Consider the following 19,094-nt stretch of genomic DNA (forward strand, 5'->3'; position numbering starts at 1 on the left):
ATTAATAGAGAGGTCCAGTCTGGAGGAAACTATTTGCACTCTAAACACAGCCATAGAAATATTTATTTCTTTTTTTTTTCGTTTAATATAGATGGGACAACCCTGCTAATGAAAATAATTGCAGTCTTGGGGAAGTCTTATTAGCCTAGAATCATGTCTAGCTTTTGTATTTTTAGTTCCTGCTCACCTGATTACATATATATCATTTGTGGTTCTTGAATTATGCTCCTTTTACACTAAGTACATTTATATGTAATAACTGCGATGTAAAGTCACCATAAAAACAACACTTCCTGTAATCCTAGCTGTTTTCACATTTACCTTTTTAGAAGAATGATTTAATTAAGTGTCTGCATTTCACATGGACTGCATTCATTTAGTTCGAATATATCAATATTTATATAACCGCTTCTTGGCATCCAATGAGGAAGCCAAAGAAATCAATCTGAACTAAACCCCTTCATTCACCGTTCAGACTCCTGTGTGTTTCAGCACACACAGATCCCAGACTTTGGGTACACCCATGAAAATAGCCTGAAGCAAACAAGCTAGGCAGGGAGTTCAGGTGAGATGTGAGAAGCGCACTGATGTGCTTATTAGATGAATAAATCTGAAATAGGCTGCGTGCTGCCTCCTGTTTTAGTAGCAGTGAAATATAGAAAACTCTTTAAAATTACTCTCTTTCCTCCTACCTGACATTTCCCAAATTACTTTATTATCCTTAATTATTATTAAGCACTGGGATACATACTTATTTGCATATCCAGTATGATCTAGTTTAAGGTCAATGACTGGGGCCATTGTTAACGTGTTAATTGAATGCACTGAAGAATCATTGTTTTCAGTCAGAGATAGCATGTACACACATTTTGCCTCTCTCCACACCTACCTACATTGTAGAGTACAGTATCATCAATATGTGAAATGTGATTACAAGACGTTTAGTGTGTTTTCACAAATTTTTCATGATTACATAGTGATCCATTCACCCATCCATCCATTCTCTACCTTCTTCTACTCGGTTGAGGAGAACCTAAAGCCTATCCCAGGAGACCTGGGTCACAAGACAGGTTACATCCTGGACGAGATGCCAGTCTGGGCACAATTACACACATTTAAAACAATTTAAAGATGCTAATCAGCCTACAATGCATGTCTTTGGACTCGGGGGAAAACTGGAGTACCCAGAGGAGACCCCCAAGGCATGGGGAGAACATGGAAACTCCAGACACACAGAGGCAGGAATCAAACCAGCAATTCTGGAGGTGTAAGGCAAATGTGCTAACCACCAAGCCTGCCTTCCTGCATAATGATTAAATACTGAATATGTAAATAGTGTAAATATCTGAATATTCTGCTGTCCTGGTGAGAGTGTGTCCATTCACTGTGTACCTGACAAGAATAAAGCAGTGAATGGATGGATGGATGGATGAATAGCTTCTATTATACCACAATGCTAATGAATGTTCAGATCTGATTGTTCTGAAAGTACTGATCTTACAGTAGCTCTATTTAGTAGGTTTAGTAGGTTGATATTCTGTAGGTCAATCTCCTGTAAGTTATTTTGTCTTTAGTAACAGCTCATTTACAGAGACTTGAATGGCAGACACTTGGATGGCTATTCATAAAGAATGACAAATATTTTGTTATTCAGCAAAGAAATACATACAGTATGGTTATTGATATAAGGAGATGTTTATTTAACATTTATGGTGTTCAGTTTCAGCACTTTGTAAGAGTCAGTATTTTTTTCCATGGGAATGTTCAGGATAGGGGACTTTGTGGTTTCCATTTTTCAGTAACATGATAAGTTGCATTTTTTTAGTCTTATTAACTTCAGGAGAGAGAAAAAACAGAGAGGCCAGTGAATGAACAGCCATTTATGGCTGCTTTAATCTAAATGTAACTAACTACATTGATTTGTGGAAATTCCACAATATTAAATGGTAACCATTAATTAATAAAAAAATGATTAAAAAAAAAACTCTGATGAATAAAAAGCTTTAATAAAACGCAACATGCTGTTTTAGGTAAATAATCCACTTCAGTTGGGAACTCAGGGCTCTGATCGGCAGGGCGTCACCACTCAGTGTTGATTGCTTTCCTTTAACAGAACGTCCTGTCATATTTTATTCCTTTCTCAACCTATATGCCTGCTATTTGCATTTTGCCTCTCAGCTGTAATATTAGACTGGCCTTAACCCACTCAGAGCTCATTCCTCTTGACATCTCTGTTCTAACTCTGCCAAATTGCTTGGCAAATCGTTGTCCATTCTTCTTGATGTATCTGTTACAACACTGCCAGCTGTCATGCTCCGCCTCTTCAAATCAGGTTTGGAGGTCAAGGAGTTTATTTTTAAACTACTCTTTCTCTAGTTCTTGCTTGAGGTGTTTGTTGCCTTGTTGCAGGATGCACTCACATTTCATTTTATTGTTTTTTTTTGGGAGATTTTCTTTTAGTACAAATTGTCAAATGGTGATACAATGTTATTTCATTATTTTATATCCAAAACGCATATATTCAAAACAATTAGTATTTTCATTGCTCATACCAAGCTTTGTTATTTTCTGTAGTTAGTATGTATCATGTTATCGTGCTCCATAAATATCTTTTATGCTATTCCTAAAAAACCTGCCGTTCCCGCTTTGTATGAGTACATGGATTTGCTACATTTCTGTCATTATTGCCAATTCATTTCCAAGCAGTAGTAGAAATTTGACATGATACTCTCATGGCTGTCTGACCCAGTTAGTAAAATGTCTTGTGCAGATGACCAGGAAAGGACCAAAGCCCTTAAATTAGGCTTTGAAAACATTTCTCAGTCCTTTGTTAGAACAGTGGACTGGATAGAATTCCTCCCAGCTGACCTCTTAAATTACACTGGATTCCAAGGGCTGTGTAAATAAGTCCCTGAACGCTACCTAATATGACAGCTTTTCTCCGCTATACAACAAATTACATTTAGGCGCCTAAATAGGATTATGATCAGACTATAAACATGCGTGTTTAAACATATGTCAAAGTCCCAAGAGGACCAAACAGCACAAGAGGAAGCAGAAGGCGACGGAGGAGATGTGCGCTGGGTAATATCACTATTACCATAATATGCCTAAAAGCAGACACTATACACCAGGCTTGGGTTACATAAGAAAAGAAGTTCTATACTCTTATGGATTAAGTTGATACTGGATATCAGAGGATGGGAGAAAGCAGCAGGGGGAAAAAAAAGCCCAAGAATATGCAAGTCCACTATTTCTGGCATTGTTTATCTGATCATCCAGTTTCCATCGCTCTCAGTTCAAATACCACTACGAATTATTTACAGATTTTTACAGATATTCAGGCTTCACTCTCGATCGGACCAACCGGATTTATGCTGTCCTTGGGGTACCAGTGAAAACATGGAAAACGCTTATAATTATTTGCTTTAGCGAAACGTTCTGATGATGGTGTAGTTCTTCTACAGGATTCCACAGCAGCCATCAGGCGTGGAAATTCAGTGTTGCTTGGCTGCTCAGAGTTGGAGCTTGGGAGTCGGTTGCTGTGCCAACGCTCCCCTACAGGCACTTCAGCCTATTGTGGCAGTGTGTGGCGGGACTCCCTGGGGTGGGCTACTGCGTGGCCCATAAACACTGTTTATTAATAGGCGCTTGACTGCTTTCGAAAATGAAACGCCTGCTGAGCTCCATTCTGCGCCTTCCTCTGCCCCTGTCATCGTACAGAGAAAATACTCTAGAGAAGAAGATAAGATTGTAGTTGAGAAGAGAAGAGAAGACGTTAGAGGAGAAGAAAAGGTATGAGAAAACATTAAAGGAGAAGAGAAGAGAAGAGAAGAGAAGAGAAGAGAAGAGAAGAGAAGAGAAGAGAAGAGAAGAAATTTAGGAGGCTGCTTGAGAAAAATGTCTTAATGGTTGTATCTCTGTAAACAGTCCTGTCAGCACCCTTAAGTAATCTTCCAGCATGTGACTGATGTTTCCAGCTCTCCAGCTCAGCTTACTCTACAAGGCCTGTCAGGCTCATGAAAGTTTCCTTTGCAGCAAAAAGCTGTTTGCCTCACCATTTACTCAGAAGGATATTTTACATCACAAATATTAACTGGTGTGTAATCAGCTTCACTGATCACTGATAGTAGCAAAGCCATTTTTTTTCCAACTTTGATAACAGGAAAGAGAAGAGAGGACGAGATGAGATACATACAAGAGGAACATGGAAGAGATGAGAAGAGAAGAGAAGAGAAGAGAAGAGAAGAGAAGAGAAGAGAAGAGAAGAGAAGAGAAGAGAAGAGAAGAGAAAAAGTTTCTACAGAGACGTGCTGGTGGACTTACTGGCTAATTTCACTGATGGTAGCAAAACTGCTTTATCTGACTCAGACAGAAAGAAACAGTGTGATGAAAACACACATTTTTGAGTATGTGTGAGAATAAATAATAAGCACTTTTGGAAAGTGCTGTGTATGCTATGGATGACACGATGTGAGAGACAGAGACACTCACTTCTAACCAATTACTTCAAATGGCTCCCGGATTTAGCTTCAAGCTGAAGCACCTGGTGTGATGCCATCGATTTCCCATTTCTGTAAAAGGAGAAATGTGCGTCACTCTTTCATTTACCACCTGCACTCAAATAATTTACTTTCCTTCTATAGGATATGTCAATCTAATACATCTGCTAGACTAATACATTGAAGAAACCTCAGTTCGGATGGCTTTTAAAGTTTTGTTTCTCACTTTAAAGTTACAATCTAATCTAACTGGGCAATGTACTGACACAAAAAATTTATCACAGCAACAAACAAAACAGACAGGATCTGACGTCTTCATCACTACCGGGCCTGTGAACTGAGGTTTACACACAGCTGGATTGCACTTAAAAGTTTGCCTCTGTGGACATCTGCCAGTGCCTCCACACCTGGCTCTGAGTACTCACCCTACTGTTTTTGCTAGAACACATCTGTCTGTGTGTTAGTGAGAATGGATGGACAAGTCTGAAGCTGGAAATAATTTGATTCTCATGCCAGGTGAGTCTGGGAGCGAGTGAAGGACGATACAGAGGCGTAATTGCCTTTAAAGCGTCATGGATCGGCCTTTCAATGCCTCAGACCATGTGCAGATCTGATTTCCTGTACATACATATCTAGCCTAGGATTTGTGTGTTTATGATTGGATACTGAAAAAGTGCAGTAGCATGACAGAGAGATATCCTTCTCCTCCTCCTCCTCCTCCTCCACCTCATCCGAGCATTTCAATTACGCATTCGGCATCTGACTCGCCGCCCATGTTTGGTTTGGAAAACCAAAATCCAGATCCATTTTTGAGCATCTTTGTGTCAAACATGCTCATTTTGTCCTGCCGTCAAGCCAGAGCAGATGCATGCTTCCACAGACAGCTAATTTACTTCTTTTGGCACGTACGCTCATTCCTGTCTGCGGAGCAGCGCACTGGACCGACTCATCCAAAACAAATAGCAAGCGCTGCACTTTCACCATCATTGAGCAAAACCTCTTGGATGCACTTAGTTTAGAGAGGCTGAGGGAAAAGGCGAGAGTCGCTACCTTAGCTTATTTATTTGATTACTGTCAGGCTGTTTGGCTGTCTTCACAGAAGCATGGGGCTCATGGTAGGAGAAAACGATCTGTCGTCGACGAATCCCAAAGAGATCTGGCTCTGGCGCTGAATCTCAGGAATGATTAATGCTGAATTATGTCTAGGTATTATCACAGACAAGTGCTGAAAAGAAGAGGATGGCCAGCAGGAGCATGGGACATGTCATTTTCCCAGGACAAGTGGCGCTCACTAGCTGGCTTCAGTTGTATCAGAGTGATTATTCACGGCCATTGCCAAGCCTGTTGTGACTGCCGAGTCTGTGGCCTAATCTTCCTTTAATTATCTCAATCTGTAGCACTGACATAGAGCCAACTCTGTGTGATGGAGCTCGGTGTGGCCGTGCATGCATTAACACCACAATCCTCTTTCATCTGCCACATAAAAATATGAAGCTAAAGAATGTGTGAGGTCATTCAGAGGTCAACAAATGGTTTTTGTCACTGATTATAAATAATCTTCAAGGCAATTCAATTGTATGAATCTCTTGACATTGAAACAGGCAGAGATCAAATCAGAAAAATCAAAAAGCCTTTTATTGTCAGCATTTTCTCATCCAAGAACCTAAATCCAGTGCACTCATTGAGCAGGCATTGAGTTTGTGGCTGATATCTTGGGGTTAAAGCCCAGTGCACTGATTGGGCCATTCTTTCAAGGTTTATCCACTGGCAGATCTCATGGTTCCTGGTTACAAGAAACCCACATCATCTTTTTTTCAGACCAACAAGAGTCCTTGCCAGTTTGCTGATAGCCAAAAACCGGATTCAACCATGATTTTGAGCAAACTATGTTCTTTTGCTTAAGTAAGTCCAAGCATACTGTAGCATAATGAATTTGTTTAAAGTAAGGGTTGATATTCCATCCATCTATTCTCTACAGCACATTGCAGGGAATCTGGAGCCTATCCCTGGAGGCTTGGGGCACAAGGCAAGGTACACCCTGTAGAGGATGCCAGTCTATTACAGGGCACAATCGCACACACACAAAATGGAAAATTTAGATATGCCACTCAGCCTACAAGACATGTCTCTAGACTTTGGGAGGAAACCCTCAAGGCACTGGGAGAACATGCAATCTGTGCAAGCCACTGTGCCTGCAGTGCTTGATATTATTCCTCTATTTAGAAAGAGAACATTTGACAGCAGATATAGCATCAGTATAAACAGATATGTTTTTTGACCACATCAGCTAATATATGAAGCACCATCGAGCTTCAGCCAGTTCTCTTAATATCACAGACTACACATTCTCACCTGTTTTCTACATCTCAGTCACACCATGCTAATTTCACAGGGCCTCTGGAAAATATTCTGAAGTAAGACCACGCATTCTCACTCTCTCTTTCACACAAACACTATGTGCAAGTCTTTTTGCTCTCACACATACAGCACAGTGTATCTCACTTACCATCTTTTTGCTATGGTTACATTCCTTATGGGGGGGATTCAGGAGCCTCTGATTAACTCCCCACAAAGTGCCCTGCACCCTGACCAAAATAAATATGGCTGCTGTCATTCTGTCAGCAACTGTTTTCGGAGAGCGGTGTTTGAAACAGCCGACGATCCTGCTGGATTTTATATGGAGAATTCATCGTCATACCACAGGCATGAGCCATAAACACAGGGACTCCTGTGGAAGAGGGCTCCCCTCTCCACATCTCCGTCATCTGGCCCTCTCAAACCAGGAGAGGCATGGCTCATTTGGACGACAGATATATATATATTTTTTGGTTCATATCTGGCATTGCTTTTGCTGAAATATAGGCACCTTGGGAGTCGTGTGCAGACCTGGTTTATGAGAGGAAGGAATCATTCTTGGAATATATTATATATAAGATATGGATGGTTCAGTGGGTATCTCAGTAGTAGTTTGTAATAGTTTAAACCCTTTTAAGCAGTACACTAGCGTTCTATAACGCCGGCAGAAGGGAGATCGACTTATCGGACATTTTCATTCAGTTTAAACACATTAATTATTTTATCACCGCAAGTCTGGCATGATATTATTCAGGCTATTGTTGGCTTTGAGACGTTTTACCTTTTGAGGCTGGTTCTTCTCAAGGTCTTCCTCATATAATCTCAGGGCGTTGTTCCTTGGCAACATTTCCTCTGACTTGCTCAATACAGATAAATTGTATTATTTTTTATTTATGTTCCTGTAAATCTGCTTTGCTTTAAATTTCAGTGGTTGAAGATAATCATAAGCATCTTAGAGAGCAGAAATAAATTTGATATTACCATTTACTTTGCAGATATAAACACTTATGTGGAAAAAAAACCTTTCCTTTTCTTTTTGGAACTTTTCTGTGAATATACTGCCCAGTGATATTTGTTATATTTTACAAAGAAATACTTATCTAAAACTACAAATTCTTAAAAGCCTTAGTTTCTATTTTCATATGTGACATTAGTGTAATACTTTCCATTAAGCACCGCTCTGGATTGTCACATGATAATGCTGATAATCATGTCATCACTGTCACATGATCATTCAATGCTGAACAACCAAAACAGGCAGAAATTCCACTTTTTGGTCTCTGGTTAAAGAGAGTTAAGAAGTAGTATGATGACACTGAGCAGTCTTTAGCTTTTATGCCAGCCAAACCCTCTGCTTTGCCCCTTGCGTATGGCCTCCACATATGCTTTTATCTCTATACACCACACATGGTGAGCCACACACTTCCTCTTTGGTCCTCAATAAACATGCATATTTGTGCATCCACACATGCCTGTATGCCTATACATGATGCCATGTATGTGTAGGATTTGTTTTAGCTGAGCATTGCCATGACCCAGACTGCCTTCTGTAGAGAGAGCATGGCCATCCACATCTGGAGCACAGTTGCACCAGTTCAGATTCTTAAACCTCTGTCCTTCCCCTTGTGCCTGCCTGTTCCCTCCCTCCTCTCAGCCATCTTCATTGAGACATCACAGCTTGTAATCAGAACATGATGATGTGCCTGTGGAGGGAAGTGGTAGTGTCTGACCCACTCATGTCCAGAGGGCTAGACCACTCAAAGAGACACCTAGTCAAAACAAAGACCTGTTTCTGGGTGGTTAAGTGAGGATGTGAGCTTTGGAGTTCGCTCTGTGTCACTTTAATCATGGCACTCGGGCAGAATGCAAAATTACAGGCGAGATACCTCTGCTTTTACACACATATGGGCTCGAGACAAGGGTTTAAAGCTTTATCTGGAAATATTTGCTCCAAATGATTCACTCCAAATGTTGCAGTTTCTCACGATATGAAGCCTTGTGCTCTGCATGTTGATTTTTTACGTAGGCTTTTAAACAATGCCCAAAAAAGGTTACCAGTGTGCAATAAAAGAAATCCCTGGACTCAGTCGTGGTTCATTTTCTCAAGTTTTTCTGCTTATTTGTTTGTGGTATTGTTTCTTCCTAACTTCGCTCCAAATCCTTGGCCTCCAACCATGTGTATTTAGAAGGAATAATACCTGGATGTCCGACAAATCAGCACTACCCTGCGGTTACATTTGGCCCTTTTCCCTGACATGCTCTCAGTTTTTCCCTTAACCTATGCGGCTTTAACTGCAATAGGCTTGCCTTGCATTTCTTAATCTTTATGTTGCGTCATTGTTTCAGTAGCTCTGTTCGCCAATTCCAGCAATCTCCATTTTGAAATCGACCAACCAAAATTACATAGCAATCAAAAAGCAGAGAAAGTGCACATATATTGAGGAAAATGTTTGCCATATGCTGTGAAAGTGTTTGGTTTGTGCAGGGGATTACTTCAGAGCTCCTGTAGCTCAGCAGGTAGATGATAAAAGCTGTCTGCTTCACTCAGATGTCCACATGAGTGCTGTCCAGCGGCAGGAAAGTGTGTCTCATCTCAGAGAGCAACGCTCACTCCAGACTTCTTAGGGTGTAACATCAAAAACACTCAAACACACATTCTGACCACAGCTCATACAGATGCGCTAAATCTATTTCCTCTGTTTTTGTCTCAGGAGGATATGGCTTTGAGCGTGCTGACATATGAAAGGTGTTTGGGGAGATTCTAAAATGGAAGGATATAAAGGAGAGCAGTCATGTTTGCAGCAACTTGAAGTGTTTCCCATGTAGCGTTCTCTGCTCCTCATCTTTAGCGTGTAAGCCTGGCGATTTGCAGAGGCCCCATGGCCTCCTGGCTACTTCCTCTTTTTTACTGTAAAAATCTGCTCATTCTGCAGATACAAGGCAGATTTTCCCCTGCTAGTCTCTCATCAATGACAAGTATGAAGGGCCTGACATATAAAGAATAAATCAAGCCAGTCCATGGACTTCTCCATCCTCCACAACAGCTCAGTTGGGGAAGAAAATAGAAGCCAGAGCTTTTCAAGACCTGTGGAAGCTAATAGCACAGGAACATGTCAGTTTCAGCTAATTAAATATCATACCTGGAAACCTGGGAACTATATGTAATCACAATTGTTTCCCAGTTTGTGTGTGTGTGTGTGTGTGTTCTCTCAGAAGTCTCCACAAATCCTCCTCTCTCAAGTTTAGCATTCTCTTAACCATTCCTCAGCCCATGTTGTCTTCATTCTTATAAAGCTAAATGTTTAGGAGCATGGAAACATTACAGTCTGGGCTGTTTTAGCAGTTCTCAGAAAGTTGTGCTGATATTTTCAGGGGAAAACGGAGGCCTAATTTCTCAGAAAGAGGAAAAATGTAGCCTAGTGCTCTTATTGGCTGAGACACACACACACACACACACACATACATACAGTATATATGCTTCCCACCACCTTTATCATACACAGGAAATGCAGCTTCAGGGTAAAATAGAAAACAAATGTTCCTTCAAATGGTTTGTGTAATGGTAGTGTGAAAAGGTCACCTTCTTGGCAGAGGTGATTTTTTACTACAATTTCATGACAACCATGAAGAGGAGGTTTTAAATTTACAGTTAACCTTGAGAGAATCTTGGTGGAGTTTCTATCTGCTTTATTAAATGTAACTGTTGGACTCCTAGTAGATATTCTTATCCTTGTCAGGACACTTTGTAAACGCACACACACACACACACACACACCGACACACACAAACAAGTCAAATATACACAGAGTCAAACAGACACTGAGAAAGTCTTTAATAAATCAGACAGAGCTTTATACGTGACTCATCAGAAACGCGACATAACATATACACAGTAATTAAACATAACTAGAGTTAATTATGTCTCATTTTCTAAGTGACACAACACTAGAGCTCCATCCATTTAGGCCCAGATGTGAACCAGACAGGAATCAACCTCTTCATGGGAGTCTGATGTAACTCCATGATGACATGTTTGTGGAGTTCAGCGAAACACAGGAAAATATTGAGTTGTTTGGGTTGAAAACATCTAAATGTTGCTTAGGTACAAAGGTGATTAGGTGTGATCTAATGGAACTTCTTCAGCTCCAACAGGTGAAAGTGATTTCATGTGAATTTACATTCGGCTTAGTCCAGCGAGTATTCCAGAACAAACTTCTTAAAGCATTGAAAGATCATGTTTTTTGAGATGTTTGGGATTCATAGACATTCGTAAGATATCCATGAAGGCGATGGGGCAGTAACTAATTTCAACAGATGACAATGCTTGTTTCCAGTGGAGATGTTTTCACTGTCAGCTTGTCTGACTAAACAATGTTTACGTAACAAAACATGAAAATGGCTCAAAACAGTCAAAAGTAATGATGGAATAAAATATATTTTCATGTACAAGCATGTGTTAGATGTAGCATTTATAAAATTTATAAAATAGTCGCTCACTAGGGATGATTTTGTCTAACATCTAGGACTTTTTACACTATGTTTTTTGTTTCCTATGTTCTGTAAAGCTGCTTTGGGACAATGTTCATTGTTAAAAGCGCTATACAAATAAAATTGAAATTGAAATAGCATTCATCACTATTCTGCTACTTGATTGATAAAATAGTTTAATTACTTTTAAGCTGAAAGAATTAAAAAGAGAATTCTACAGCTTCACATATAGACACTGAGATAAATAATAGCTTTGCAATATTAAACCTCAGTCTAACTCATTTTAAATGTTTTATCCTGTCAAAGTCTTTCGTCAGACTTCTGTTGTTCGGCATCATGTTGTTCCCAAACGACTTCAGTTTTCTATTTTGGCTTCCCATCAGTAGGATGGATCTTCAGAGAGCATGCCTTTCTACCTGCTGCTTAATCTCCAGACAGAACATCTGACATTATATAGAATGAGGAAATAATGACACACCTAATCTGAACATTGCCAATTTTTCATCGGAAATGCATGTGTTTTAAGTCATACCATGTGATACTAAGCAGAGCACAGTGACGAAAGAGAGAGTGGGATAAGTAGGATCCAGCGTAATCTTGTTAAGCTAAGTGAAGCTTTGCAGAAAAGGCTCTTGTCAGCTGGCTGGCAAGATGAACTTCTGCTCCTAGATCATCCTCTGTCTTTGCATTTCACTTTCACATTTCACTCTATTATCAATCTTCTTCATGCTTTGCCTGTTTTTTTCCCCATTCTTTCTTTATCTCGTTTTAACCTTTTTGTGCCTGTGAAAGAAGTTTGTTGTTGTAAAAATACTGGATTGTGTAAGCTAGATTTATTTCTTTATAACAGGCTTATGAGCTTGTGGAGATAATTGGTGCGATTTCAGTCATGTTGTATCTGATGCAGCTCCAACCTGCTCTAGCACATGCTACATCATATATCCACCTGTGCATTTAATAAATGCCTTTGTAATATTTAGTATTAACTTATATTTGTAACAGAATACCTGTCAAGTTGTTGATAGAATTGGGCCAATTATCAGTCATTCTAAAGAAATACAAGGTTTGAAGCGACCAAAAAAATTAAGCAATGATTGAATCAGATTGACTGAATCACAAAAGAACATGAAAACCATTGAGCTTTTGAATATGGATTTGGTTGCATTTCCTTTCTTTTTGAGATCTATTACATTTTTCACTAAGCATTTCTGATTGTACTGAGAATACTCAGAAACAACACAACTTATAAGGAAACCCAGTGTATGAGAGAGAAATGCATGTGATACGCTTTTTTTTCCCAGTCACACATAAAGACACACATTCACGGTGCTTTGCGAGTGTTATGTGTTTTTTTTCGTATATAGAGGAGTCCATAATGTGAGATGTGTGGAGCTGGCTCTAACTACGCTCCCCTTCACAGCATTATAAATGTATGTGTGAGGAGGCCCTTAATGGCTGCTAATCCAATTTCTGCTACTGGAATCAAATCTCCCTGGCGCCAGTAGACCTCTCCTTCATGCACAAATAATGGTCTTTGCATTGGTGTAGTTTATAAAAAATCATGCACAGTCGAGAACGACTGGCTTTTCCACCTGAATCCAGAGACCTGAATCTTTTAAATATTATACAATACACTTCCATTTTATCTCGTCCTTGCACTTCATCGCCTGCCTCTTTTTTTGAAGGGTCGGTCGTGGAGAAGATAATTATTAATTGTTGGTCCCCTGAAAGATGAGAAGGTTTTGAACAGAAGGAGCAGAGAGTCTTAGCAGAGAGGCCCATTTACCGCTCTCGCATAATGCCTTCCTGAGGTCAGTCCATCGATTTGCTTTAAACCACATGCTGTGCTGATAAGATTAGGCCTTTCGATTCCTGAACTACTTGAGTCATCCAGATGAAGTCACTTTGGGTTGGACAGCAGACCAGATAGCTCTCTGGAGCAGAAAAGATAGTTCTCTTTTCATTAGATCATGGCCTCGCTCATAACAGGTTGACTTTGCTTGTCTGTCTTGTTGTGCACTGGAACCTGCTGTAAACAACATAACCAGTTACAGTTGGTATGTGTGAATTTACCTCCAAAAAAGAACAATGACACTCCACAAGAAAGCAACACAAAGGGACAAATCAGAGTTAGAGGAACGAGAGTCATATTGTTGTGAATTTAAGTCACAGCAGCCGTGCTTATGTTTCAATAAAACTCTGGCACTAATTGTCATTATGTTAATAGTACATGACAGCATACAGCTCCAGGATCCCTGGTTTAATCCTGAGCTCAGGTTACTACCTGCAAAGTGTTTAGCACATTCTCTCTGTGTCCACCAGGGTTTCCTCCAGGTGCTCTGGTTTCCTCCCATGTCCCAGAAATATGCCTGTACATGTGTGTATGTAGGAAGTTTGTTTTGTGTGTGTTTGTGTGTGCATGGTGCAGGGGGTAGCACCAATCTAGGGTATATAACTAACCAGAGTTACCAGGCTAGAGTCTGGGTCTGCTGTGACCCTGACCAGGTTCAAGCGCTTACTAAAGATGGATGGATGGATGGATATCAAGTCAAGTCAATAAGATTTTATTGTTTTTTTGACTACATACAGCTCGGACATTACAGAGAAAAATAAAATGTTTTCCTCCAGGATCATGGAGCTATATGAAACCCAGAACTACATAGTGTATGTGTGCAAACAGTGCGAGACAGAAGACAGTGTAAGACAGAAGACAGTGTACGACAGAAGACAGTTCAAGACAGAAGACAGTGCAAGACAGAAGACAGTGTAAGACAAGACAGTGTAGGAAAAGACAGTACAGGCAGAAGACATTACAAGACAAGACAGTAGACAATGTAAGACAGTGCACAGTACAAGGCAGAAGACAGTATAAGACAGACAGTTTAATCCAATAGGTTTGACAGTGCAGCACCGACCAGTACACACCTATTTAATAAAATGCTATGGCTGTAAGGACAGTTAGCAGTAGAAAAGATGTAGGTGGTCCATACAGCATGTTTTGTGATTGTAACAGTGGGTCGAGAAAGTAATGTGTAAAAATTGCAGGGCAAAAAAAAAAAAGAAAAGATGTACGGCTGAGAATTACAGAATATTATTCATAAGTAAGAAGTAAATCAATTGGAAAATTGAATGAAAGAAATAATCACCTGGAAATCATTTGCATGTTTCCATATGGCAGCCATTTTTATCCAGAGTGTCTTACAAGTATGAAAAGTACAACCCGAGCACACAGCTGTAACAAGAGCCAAGTTTGCTACATGATTATGCTTCTATTTCAGAAATAGTGCATGATAGTTGTAGGATGTTAAAAGGAAATTTCAAGGCAATGCGCAGGGTACAGAAAGGGCAAATAAACATGGAGCAAAGTATAAGGAACATCATGATAAAATAAGCATTAAGGAAACTTGCTGAGAGTTACACAGTTACAAATTTTGTCATTTGTACATTGCAAATACAATAAAGAGTGAAGGAGCCAAGTAACATACAATATGCAACATCAATCTAGAGAGATATACACACACAGATTTACACACACACACATACACAGATTTACACACACACATAGACTTACAAGTTCAAAAGCAAACCCACACTCTCCAGCCAGTGGATGGTAACCAATTTCCCATGAGGCCAAAGGAAGACTGAGTAAGATGAGAGGAATAAAGATAAAGTATATGAAAAAACCGAGTATGTTTGCCTTGAAGTGTTTAGCTTAAATGAGTGAAGATGTCAACATCTCTGTACACACGAAAAGCAGTAAGACAGCCTGGAAGAGGTTTTCGATTAACTCCACTGCACTATTTCCTTAAAAAATAAATCTAAATAACTGACGCGGAGCTATTTTCTGCTCCGTCTTTTTCCAGTTCAGTTCACTTTTCACACTTTAAGTGGGCTGATTGTAAAATTACTCCAGCCTGGGAGGGTATCCTGAGATTAGATTAATTGAGCTAATTGATAATAACTCTCAAATTATTGTTTACTCGTTCATTATCGTGCATGACTGAGAGAAAGAACAAGTCTCGTTAAATACACAGGACATCTTGATATGATTTTCCGTTTTGAGCATTGTTTTGGCCGAATTGTGATGAAGCATTCAGCTGGTATGGGTTGCCCTCTAGCTGCCAGTTATGAAATGTTATGAAATGTATCTCTGTGTTTTTAGAGGTCTGAGTGCAACTTACATTAGCAATATTCACAGTGCACCGCGACAGATTCTAAAAATAGACGATAATATGATCATAATGAAAATGCTCACTAATCATAACACGGGTCTTGATGCAATTCTAGGAGGAAAGAAACATATGTTCTGTTTTGTTCCAGTGGAAACAGAGCTGTGTCCTTTATTGCCATCGAATGTAATTCCTTTTGAGTTGATTGCACCAAAGGTCTGTTTATAAAGCACATAGCAACACTGTTTCAAATGAAAAGGACCTCTTTAAATGGCAATTAGTGAGAAAACAAGCCTATGGTCCAGATGTTCTGGTACAGTATGCTGTGTCTGTGTAGAGTCATAACCTTGCTGTAACTCACTAGAATAGAAAGGGACATTTGTGAAACAAGCTCAGCAGCTTTTGTGTTTTAAATGAAGCGCATGGAAACCTTCACGTCTGCCTGAATAGCATGAGTTGATGTGCGGAACTGTAGTGCTGTGGGAGCCGATGTTTTGGAGGCCTCTCTGGACAAATAACAAGCGATCGCTTGAAGACAACATTTTTTGAATCCTGCCAAATTGCTAAACTGGAAGATTTTAGTCCCAAAAATAGTGTGATTGTGCAGTAATAGCAGGAAATTGTCCTTGGAACATTACGTGAAACCGTTACATTTTTGAGCCACTGAAAAGAGCTAAAACAGCCGCTCTCTATTCTCAGGGTTGTTTCCACTTAAGAAAATCATTTTCAGAGAATTTACAGTGCTGTGCTGGGAAGGGCAACGGGGCAGCTGCTTGAGCCAAAGCGCCCAGCCATGGGTGAGAGAGTCTCGTTTCAGATAAACACACACCACACATTACTCAAGCCTCATTTTGCTGCGCTAAACGGCCCAAACAAGTGCAATAAAGAGATATTAAGCTGAGCACTGAAACCTGACTACAGAGGAGATCGTTTTCAGCAGCATTCTTCCCCGCACTCTCTCTGTGAGCGTGAACTGTGTAGAAAGTGCTCACTGACTCAATATCCATTTATTTTTCCAGCATACAAGCATACTAGTTTTCCAAATATCGGCTGGTGAACTCTCTATTTCGGCTTTATCACAAACACTCACAGCTCCCCAAACCCAAAACTAATTCACTCTAATGCATTAATTTGGACTGATTGCTGTTGAATTGAGTGTGCTATGGAGCACGTTGCGTTGTCCATGTTTTCCCAACATGCTTTGCAGTCTTATGCTCACACCTGGGCTGCATTAAGTCTGGTTTAAGAGTAGCTTAAAGGTTATTAAGTTTCTCTCACTTCACTTCATTTGCCCTGGTGTGAGAACATGAGAGAGAGGGTGGGAGAAGTAGTCGATTTAATTTGAGGTTCTGCTACAAAAGCTGCCGTGAAAAATGACTTTTTTGTTGTCTGTGTGTGCTGCAGGGGGAACAGGGAAGCACAAGCCCAAAGATCAGAAGAAGAAGTCCAACAAGCAGAGGCTGCGCTTCCGGGCCCAGAACCACCACAGTGACCACCTGGCCTCATTGAGGGCCAGCCAGTAAAGACTGAGATTTCCACATGGAACGAAGATCAGAAAGCTGCTACCCGCTGCTCAACACACACTCGTACATGCACATACACACACACACACACATACACACGCATACACACACACACGCACACACACAGACACCCTCACACTCAAACACGAATGCAGTTCCTCATAGTCTCTTAAGCTGTACACACACATTGACACGTGCGCTGTGTATTTGTACCTCCTGCTGCTTCCATTGTGCCGGTGCCCCAACGCGTGACCCTTCTCGACATCATCGAGCCGTACAGCAGCTGTTGATACCCAGTCTAAGCTGAAAGATGAGGAAAACAGAGCTGAACGAGGACTGAAGGAGTCATGGACTTTAAGGTTGGAGGATGAGCAATGAGCAAGTGAGAGAGAGATAAAGAGCGAGCAAGAGAGAGAGAGAGAGAGAAAGAGAAAGCAGGAGGAGAATCGATAGAAGGAGGGTGGATGGAGAGAATAATGTGTTGAGAAGAAAGAGACTTGTCTATATTTATGTAAAACAATGTGCGCATTGATGGAGGCAGAGTGCGCCATGTAATGCCTTTTTGGTTGGCTCTGTACATTTTTGAGAGTAATCCAGTATAATGTGTAGTTGCAAAGTATTTTATTCTCGGCACAAGATGTTTACGTCCAGACTGCTTTATGCTCTAACTGTATATTGTGGATAATAAAAATTTAGTTGTTCACCTAGCATGGCCACAAGCTCATGTGTACATAGTTGGTGAGTTTATCTAATGATATTATTAAAATAAAACATTACTGTATTTTCAGTATTGAACTCCTTCACCATTAAAATGTGTTAGTAAAAGGTTATAATACCAGCTACAGATTTAAGATAAAAAAAACAAAACAAAAAATACGTAAAGAAAACATAGCCTTCACATAGATATTACATTTATATGGTATATATTTGATTTATTTATTGATTTTGATTTTGTACTTTTGTTTGTGTTTTCGGTGACAGTTTTGTCTCTGTATCTGTTACTACTCTGTGCTGAAATATTCTTTGAACACTTATAACAATACAGATATCTCCACCAGTGAAACCAGTTTCTGTCAGATGTGTCTAATAACTGTTCTTTAGAAGAACTTTCCATGCTTTAAGCTTTAAACTGACCCATAATAGAGCAGCTGAAATATTATAGGCAATGGAATGACAATGTATATATGATGTTCTATTAAAAATGCAATTCATGCCACCTACGTGATACTGTTTTGTATTTCTGTTGAATTAAGAGATGAATTAACAGCCAGGTTTATAACACAACACCAGTATGCACTATTACATTATTTGCCGTTTTTCTAGCACTTATTGACCATGGAGAACATAGCACACTTTAAATCTTTCTGACACAGATGTGTGTATCATTCATCAAATATAGGCATGACCCGTGACCTCTGTGTCACATTTGCCTGAACAAATTGCCTCTCCTACCTCTCATACAAATCTTTTATGCTTCCTCCCATCACCTCTTGGAAAACAGAATAGACAGAAGTGTACTAGAACCTCTCCCGTGTGTAAGTCCCAGACAGCTGGAGGAGTTTACTGTGAGTCATGGTAAATTAAGCCAGCGTAGAATACTATATAATCACTGCCTACACAAAAAGAAAAAAGACCTAACCTGACAGCTTATGAATGCACACTAGCAAAGGAATCAACAGGTTAAAGTTTGACCATAGGGTCAGACGTTGAGTCGTCAGAAAATATTTCCAGAATTAAAGGGAATCTTTAAGAAATAAGGACCTAGAAGAAGAGACCACCTTAAGAAGAACCAGGATGGTGGTTAAGTGGAGCATTGTCCCAACTGCTACACAAGATGATCACAGTGCCTATTAAGAATGATTAAAAAAATTATGTAACCCAAAACACCAGGTTGTTCAGTGGTGTGGTGGGTATAGCATTGCAGCCTCACAGTTCCCGGCTCCCACTGATTAACCCTGAGCTTGGATTACTGTCTATGTGAAAGTATGTTTCATATGTTCTCCCCATGTATGCACTGCTTTCCAAAAGGATCACAGTTTCCCAAAAAACATGTTGTT

At 40.0% G+C, this 19,094-nt stretch overlaps 1 protein-coding gene across 1 annotated transcript in view; it reads left to right on the top strand.

Annotated features, from left to right (window-relative positions):
- rspo2 (R-spondin 2) overlaps positions 1–18,248 on the top strand; it is a 53,997-nt gene extending 35,749 nt beyond the window's left edge. The window contains exon 6 of the mRNA XM_058397469.1: positions 16,919–18,248. Within this exon, the coding sequence (XP_058253452.1) occupies positions 16,919–17,037 (119 nt within the window). The 3' untranslated portion in view covers positions 17,038–18,248. The remainder of the gene's footprint in view (positions 1–16,918) is intronic.
- Positions 18,249–19,094: the final 846 nt, after the last annotated feature.

This window comes from Hemibagrus wyckioides, linkage group LG01 (genome assembly GCF_019097595.1).
Source record: "Hemibagrus wyckioides isolate EC202008001 linkage group LG01, SWU_Hwy_1.0, whole genome shotgun sequence".
In the NCBI taxonomy this organism is placed as follows: domain Eukaryota; kingdom Metazoa; phylum Chordata; class Actinopteri; order Siluriformes; family Bagridae; genus Hemibagrus; species Hemibagrus wyckioides.